Source organism: Dryas octopetala, chromosome 3, assembly GCF_963921425.1.
Source record: "Dryas octopetala chromosome 3, drDryOcto1.1, whole genome shotgun sequence".
Lineage (NCBI taxonomy): Eukaryota > Viridiplantae > Streptophyta > Magnoliopsida > Rosales > Rosaceae > Dryas > Dryas octopetala.
Genome location: NC_141368.1, coordinates 8,597,416 through 8,605,521, shown reverse-complemented (window position 1 = coordinate 8,605,521; position 8,106 = coordinate 8,597,416). Strand labels below are relative to the sequence as shown.

The 8,106-nt window shown below is 36.2% G+C and overlaps 1 protein-coding gene across 2 annotated transcripts; it reads right to left on the bottom strand.

The window, feature by feature from the left end:
• Nucleotides 1–2,018: 2,018 nt before the first annotated feature.
• Nucleotides 2,019–6,344, bottom strand: LOC147290483 (mitochondrial adenine nucleotide transporter ADNT1-like). Of its 2 annotated transcripts, none has more exons than XM_086238000.1 (8): nucleotides 5,871–6,344; nucleotides 5,172–5,220; nucleotides 4,886–5,049; nucleotides 4,610–4,647; nucleotides 4,140–4,249; nucleotides 3,797–3,910; nucleotides 3,115–3,459; nucleotides 2,019–2,404 (listed from the first exon to the last, which is right to left on the bottom strand). In XM_086238000.1, exons 1-8 carry the CDS (start codon nucleotides 6,029–6,031, stop codon nucleotides 2,321–2,323), a joined length of 1,065 nt encoding a protein of 354 aa, XP_086094126.1. In that variant the 5' UTR covers nucleotides 6,032–6,344; the 3' UTR covers nucleotides 2,019–2,320. The 2 variants fall into 2 exon arrangements, with proteins under 2 accessions (XP_086094126.1, XP_086094125.1); XM_086237999.1 differs by having other exon boundaries at nucleotides 4,140–4,252; nucleotides 5,871–6,343.
• Nucleotides 6,345–8,106: the final 1,762 nt, after the last annotated feature.

The following is an 8,106-nucleotide window of genomic DNA, read 5'->3' as shown; positions in this document are numbered from 1 at the left end:
AATTTTAGTAAAATTTATTTTTGGCCCTCCAATGAAAGTTTACCAGTGGGAATAATAATGAGTCCTAGATTAACGGTAAACCTTAATTTGACCTACTAATTGTGACCAATTTACGTATACACACTCTGGTCCTTCATGTTACAAATCACATTATCCATTATGAGCCACCTGCGACATGCCAAAAGGGTATTCTTCATTGAGTCTGGGGTCTGCGAGCACAATCAGTCCCTGGTATTATTATTTAATTAGCCCTCAATCTCTCTCCTCCTCATTCTCATTTTTTCATTTTTAATTGGTATTTGTGTGATAATGATACGTTGAAATGGTACATATAATTTTGTTTGGTGATTTGATCTCTGACAACCAATAGAAATCAAGAGGGCTCTCGAGAATTTCAGATAAAAAATTACTTCGTGTGACCTTTTTATGGAAAGGGTGTTGTGGATTGTATTTTTCTTTTTTGGTAGATGAATCATTCATTTCTGAAGAACAAACAAGCTGCAGACTCTGCACAAAAGGTGCAAGCAGGACTATGCCCTTCGAGAATAACTTACCTACTACAACGGGATAGAAGCGTGGCATCCAACATGAGAGAAATAAAGGTACCACAACTTAATGTTTCAACCCTTCTTTCTCTCATGTTAAGGGATGTCACGTCAATACCCTCTGAAGAATTCAAAATCTGATTTTTCAATCTTATTGTTTCCCTACTTCACTAGAATTATAATTAGTGCAAAAGAATTTTGGAGTTAAATTCTTTTTGTTTAATTTGTTGTAAAGGTTTGCACTAGCTAAATGGCAGAACCTGCAAGAGTTGCAGACGAAGTAAATCGGGTGCAGGAAGACAGTGACGAAGAACAGAATGAAACATGTATCCCATCCCAATTGCCAAACTCAGAGTTTACAGCTGAGTTGAACCTTGTCATTGTGTTTCTTTCATTGTTTTCTTCTTTACCAACCGAAGAAAGCTTAAATTTTGAGGAGTGCGAACAAGAAAGAAATAGAGATGAAGCTAAAGCAATCACCAAGAGATTAAAAACCAAGAGAAGGGAGACCGACGAGGTCAAGCCTGTCCGGAGACGAGCTCAAAGGTTTCAAACAAGAATAAGGGATGTTAGGTTAGTATCTTAACAGAATTTATACAATATAGATTTAAAACCAAATCTTCAATGAATCAGCTTTAGAACATGAACCTAGCAACATTTTGTTGTTTTCTATTTTAACAGCAGAAGTTTGATAGAATGTTACTCATGCAATGTCCAGGCATGGCCGAAGAATGTAAAGAATAAGGTCATTGGAGAAGAAGGAAAGAGGTCACCGAGGAGAGAGCAAAAGATGTCATACAAAATTTCCAACACTGTATTACTCATAATCAGTCAAAGAAAGAAAGAATGCAAGCACAGGAACAGCCTTGAAATTCTCTCAAACAAACAGTATATTCATGTTGTCCTGTTTATCATTACTGCAGCAAGGTTGGGGTGAGAACAATGAAGCAAAACTACCTAGAAAGCATAGTTCAATTATTCTTTATTGCAAATTAAGTTTGTAAAGTCTACAGCATATGTATAAAGCAAAATTTCAACAACTACAAATAAGTGATTGCTGGAAGCTCAGCAACCCACAAGAACATATTTACTTAGAGCATCTCCAGTCCTTTCCCTATATTTTCTCCAAATTAAGGATAAGTTAAGGAAAAAAGTTAGATTTGGGGAAGGGCTCTCCAATGCTAGAGTTGAAATTTTCCCTAAATCTTTTTTCTGTTTGGGTTTCTAGTCTAAAATCTGACTATTGGAAGTTTGGGGAGAGTTTGAGGAGCCCCATCCATTCAACTTTGAGAAGATTTTAGGTAATGGTTGGGGAAAAGTTTAGGGAAAGGCTGGAGATGCTCTTAAATTATTGATATGAAAGAGGCATTAAATCAAAGAAATTATGTGTCTTAAAGAGGCATATTAAGCATGGTCTCGAAACAGAATGCCACCAAAGCATAAATCCATAGAGAGAGAGAGAGAGAGAGTAGATTCGGTAAAATGTCACAGCATGTAGAAAATACTATTTTAACGTTTATGGAAGGCATGCAAATGCATGTTTTGCATTGTCAAAACACTTATTGCCATAGCTATGAATGAGAAGCCCAAACCTCTACATCATGTTCATAAGGGAATACAGAAAGGAAAACAAGGGAGAGCAATTTATGAACACAGGCTCAGACTCACTTCTAACTTGAGTAAGAAAAAATAAATTACCCCTAGCTACCAGACCTCTATCCCCGGCCTACAAAAATAGCAAACGCACTGACAAATATCATGGAGCTCCCACAATTTCAGTCTGATATTCTGATCTCAACTCCTAGAACTTCCTTCACCATCTCATACGTCACAAAGGCAATAGCAATGGATGGGACTACCTGAAAGATTTCAGCAGATGAAACTATGCTGTTATTTCAGGCAAAGGCAGGTTTGTAAAATATTAATAACTGATAATCTTCATCTATATCAACAAAGTTCACCAAAATTGAAATACAAAAATCCCTGCACACGTTAAAGCACACAGCAAGGGAAGAAAGCCGGAGGCAGTACAAGTTGAACACAGTTACACAGCCCCTACATGTATTCTCTGTGTCTTTTTTTTTTTCACCATATATAATATCTATTTGAAATAGTTACACCACAAGTTGATTAATAAAGTTCAAAATAAAAGTCCAAGACATGAATCAACAACCAATGGTCATGGAATAAAAAGAAGAATCAAAGTTTTGGTCCTAGCTTTTATATACAATTTCATAACAGTTTAAGATCGGTGTTTCATAGTTAATATTTAAAGGTGACACCAGAAAGAAATCTAGTACCCATGCACCACAAAATTTAAGTTCTAAACCTCTTTTCTTTATTAATCCTAGTGAGACTTCTTATTAATAATCCGATTTGCCACAATCATGCAATCAATCACCCTAAGATATTATTATTGCAATTCCATGTCTAGCATGCATCTAATTTAAGTCCTTTGCCCAGCCTTAAAAAACTGTTCTTAGGAACTGATAACTAGTTAGACCTAAGGTCATACCTACAACCTACACTTCTCTACAAACAAATCACAGTATAAATGATTAAGACTGACCTTAACAGAATTGGGAACCAAACCCTTGTACAATGCTCCAAAGCCTTCATGTCGAACAGTTTTCCTAAATGCATCAACCATGCCAGTATATTCAAGTTGGGCCTTGCTTATCCCGTCACCAGTGACAACAGAAGCAGCATTACTCCATCCCACCATCTGCATTCTTCGACGAATAACATCAAGAGGGTAAGCAACAGTTTGCCCAACAGTTCCAGCAGCAGCCCCACATGCCAACCGTGTTGTCACACTCAACTCTGAATCTTCAACAAGTCCAAATGGTCTACTTTTGATTAACCAATCCTTTAGGGATTCATACACAGCAAAGTTGAGGCCAACATACGGAACCTGTGAGCGAAAAATGAGGATATAAGGCTCACATATTTGTAAGTGTCGCATTCATAGACTTAAATTGCTAAAAGAAGTATAATCTAGAAACAGGTGACATTAATTGCCCATACAAAACTTTCAATCAAACTTCAGAAAAATAATGAAAGGCAGAAGCAACGAGTAGTTCCCTACATTAATAAAATATAATATTTATTCTATGCTATACATGTAGTATGAATCCTAGAATGATCCTATTACTTAATCAACATAACTTTTTCTTTTTACTTTTGACCTAATGCATCAAAAGGGGCAGTAAGGAATAAGTGGAAACAAATTTGTTACAAAAGAAACTTACAACTCCAATAACAGAAGGAAGCCAGCCCTTGTACAAAGCCCGTGCACCCTCCTCCCGGAGCACAGTTGATAAAGCATGGAACATTCCCCTGTACTGAAAGGGAGACTTATCTGTCTGCAAATTTAAGACGAACAAAATATAAATCCTTCCAGAGTAAGTTCCCAATATATTTTCTCCAATAACAACTGCAAATGTTATTTTCTGAAACTTTGTATAGAAAGTAATTATTCTCCTGCAGCTTCAATCATTGAGATTGATGGCTGAAATGGAGGAAAAATATAAAAAATCTTTAAAACAATCGTTCTTCAATACTCATGGAGCGCAGGGACTGAAAAAAAAGTACCTGTACAGTTAGCCTTCCTCGCACCATGTCCATTGGGTAAGTTGCAGACATAGCAATAATTCCAGCACAAGCTCCAGCTCCCAAACGTAAAAGAGGAGTGAGCTGAGCATCTTCTGCAGGCAATAAAACAAAAGGAGAATTAGATAATAATCCATTGACTCCACCTGTCTATCAATGAATTCAAAGGAACAATAAATATCACATCATTTTCCCACTGATGACATCATATCAGTAATATAGTTACCTTTTGTTGGTGTATTATGTGATTATGAGGACGTTACATGACCTGTGTCAGACGCTTACTAGGCATAACATCATTAAACACCAACCCACCTGAGTAAAAATGTAAACTGGCCTAATGCAGAAGTGACCGAAATGTTTAAATGGAATGTAAAGTCTCCAAAAGAATCCCGTTAAATTGCTAACCATTACACATCAAGGCAACTAAATGATGGTAAGTATAGACATACCATTTCCAGTTTGCTCCCGATACATCCACAAGATTCCCCTGTCATAAAGATAACGAGGAGCAATCAGCAGAAGGGAAGAGGGGAAAATATTGAAGGTGCAAAAAAAAACGTGATGCATTCAGAAGTTGCAAAAGATTTTACAATTAGAGAAATAATACAAAATTGATGGCCAAATATTAAAGGAACAAAAAAGCCAAAAAAATTAACTTAAGAATACACTGGAAGCCGGGAAAAAAAAAAAAAAAAAAGCAACATTGAATCTTGTTACAAACATACTTAGAAGCTTGCTCATAGCTGAAGAACTTGACTGCTGAGTTGGGGACAATACGAGCACAATTGGTGCCATTTCCTTTAAACAGTCCACGGAAACCCTCAGCTCTCCAGATATATTTCAAGCCATGTATAGTCCCATTGTATTTTATGTTATGGGGATTCTGGACCTGCATGCAAGATAATCAATGGATATCAGGAACATTGTACATCTTTTTGTGTTAGTGTGTGTATGTTTCTGCATATATAAACAAGTGAAAGCCATTATACACAATTAATTGATAAAATGAACCTGGAGCAATATTTTCAGTCGTTCCAATGGAGCAACGGCTGTGCGTGACCTGCATGGATATTAAATTTTCAGTATTGAAAAAATCAACACGACAATAGCATAGGAGAAAAAAAAAAAAAAAGAATTAATGCATAAATCCTGCTATTATCACCGAGCAAATTCCAAAACAACAATTTATTTCAACTTCGTAATGCCTTTATCAGCATTACTATAAAACCGACACTGACCAATCAAATACTTTGACATTTTAGATGCTCAAAAATAATTTAATGGAATTCTTGAAACCAAGGATCACATGTTTCACAATGCTTTAGTTTATTTCAAGATTTAAGATTCTTATTTCCCCTCCTTTTTCATTAACCAATTAAATATAATTAAATCCGTCTCTACCCCTACTTTTTCCAATCTAAATGTTCTTGCCTCCAAACAAACACAAAAAGATTCAAATTTTCTAATTTGATTCATGTTATCTCAAGCCTAAACCTCACCAATCCATTTACACAAACATACTGTTATAAAAAGGTAATTAAATTTACAGAGTCGTTTATAACTTTGCCTCACACAACAACCATTAATTTACTCATTAAACGAATTTTAAAAACACAAAATCCAATTTTTTGCGGGAAAATTATTTCCCGAGGAAAAACTTCGTTTCCTCGGAAACAAATAGGCGGAAAGCTCGAGAAAACGAGAACTCACACTCCGCCAGCGACTCCGCCGGCGACGAGAGACTTGCAGACACTGAGAACCGCGAGGCTGGGAGCCTTGACCACGCCTTCTCTGGCCAGCTTGGCCTCCCCGGCCAGATTGACGATCGTCGAGACCGCCGATTCGCTCGGTTTCACATCCTCCGAAGCCATTTTTCAGCAGCAGAGCAACCAAGCAATCAATGAGCGAACCCTAGGTGGTCGGAGCACTTTGATCTGAGAACTTTTCCGGCGCGACTCGATCGGCGCGGTTTTCTAACCCCCACTCCGGTGTCGTTTTATGGGAAAGCGAGCCCCTGCTTCATTGCGTGTGTCTCTTTCTCCGATGGTGGTCGTGACGGCTTTGGGAACTGAAAGTTGTGAGGGATTTTGCTAAACTGCGAATAATGTCATATATGACGGCGCTTGTTTATTAGCCGAAATTTATATTCACGGGAAGAGAGAGAAGGCAGTGATGGGTGGTATAGTGTAGTCACTGGGATGAAGTGAGAGAGTGGGAGTCGCTGTGATATGTTTCCACGTGGGTAGGTGAGCCGGGTTTGGGTGGTGCATGGACCACCCGAAATAGATGAGTTTGTCCTTTTTTGTCTTTTTTCTTCTTTTTTGTTTCTGAAGGAAGAGTTTGTCCAATTATTCATAAGATTTTGAGAAAATGGAGTATTGATAGGGATTGCAAATTGGTGTATTAGGGTAGTGTATTACAAACTGAAAAGCAAGAGGCAATCTATGCTTAGACTCGAACAATGAATTTAACGAAAATAAACCACCAAAACTCACTATACGTAAACTAAAACATCTACTTTATCATCTATTTTTACAAAAAAGTAAATAAGAACATTACAAGAAAGGAAAAAAAACTAAAAAAGTTGAGGGTCTATAGACCCAATTGTCCACACACAATTTTCGTCTAGTTAGTGAAGCAGCATAATTAGCCACTCTTTTTTTTTTTTTTGGCCAAGAAGCATAATTAGCCACTCTAAATAAATTAAATATGAAGTACATGGTGAATTGAAGAATTGATTATTCATTATTTTAATATTAATATATTATGATATATATATATATTGGTTACACCACGTAACAGTGTATTGATTATATCAAAAAAATCGCTCCATAATATTTCTAGTTCTACATGAATTTTTCATTCAATGTAAAAAAAGAAAAAAAAAATATTGCTAATAACTTATAGTTATAGACTTATCTACAATTTTTATACACTATATTAATGTGAAAGTTGGGAAATGAATGGGGTTGAGACTCCCACCGTGGGACAAGGAAAGGAATTTACCAAAATGGGTAAAGGAAAGGTATCAGATGCAGAAAGGGCATCCGCAGCAGAGAGTAAGCACACAGCAGAGCAGAGTACCTTTCTCAGTGTCACTAAACGGAAACCTAGCCATAGGATATGACGACGTTGCACGGTACAGACATAGCACACCATCATTGCCCGACTGACTTGGCGGGCCCCAACCATAATAATATTACGTACTAAATGAGACTATCTAGAATAGTATTACTCTTGAAACAAAAAAAATTAAAAAAAGAAACGCCGCTCACATTTTCTTTCTTAATTTATCTTTTTATTAGTGAAATATTATTAACAAAACTATTCATTTTTTAAAAAGTAAATTTTTTCAAAATTTATTTTACAATTCTTAATGATAAATAAATTAATCTAAAAAGTTAAAATGATGAATAAGTTCACTTTGTATAAATAAAGTCCACGTTATATTTTATTTTAAGATAAGTATCTGAAGTAAACTTCACTGAAAATTTCTCTTCAAATAATAATGTGTTGATCTAGTCGTCATTGGAGCCACAAAGGGCTTGGACTCTTTAGGAACATTTAACCATTCTTTAGAGTTTTAAAAATATAACCCTCAAATAATAATGTTCAAACTCCTCATGAAATAGTATATGAATTATGTTGAGGAGTTCCAATACTACTCGATAGTTTTATTTTTAATACTCTTTCAAAAAAGGTAAACAAAAAAAAAAAAGGCTAGTTTGATACACAATGTGTGGTGATCACTAATCCACCTCAACTCAATGAACCCAATAAAGCCTCAGTCCAGACAAAGAACTTAATAAGGCCTAATTCTCTTGGATCGATCTGTTGGGCCAGAATTAAAAAGGGCCTAATTCTCTTTGGGTTTTTTTTTTTTTGTGTGTGGTGATGGGTTGGGTTGGTGGTAGACCCATCCCCTTGTGGCTCACCTACTACTAAT

Bases quoted from the DNA above. Each gene is read 5' to 3' on its own strand.
- LOC147290483 (XM_086237999.1), bottom strand. From the start codon at position 6,031: ATGGCTTCGGAGGATGTGAAACCGAGCGAATCGGCGGTCTCGACGATC. The intron at 4,253-4,609 runs GTATGTCTATAC...TATTGCCTGCAG, and splicing joins TCGGGAGCAAACTGGAAATG to AAGATGCTCAGCTCACTCCT. The intron at 2,405-3,114 runs GTCAGTCTTAAT...GAAATCTTTCAG, and splicing joins TGGTTCCCAATTCTGTTAAG to GTAGTCCCATCCATTGCTAT.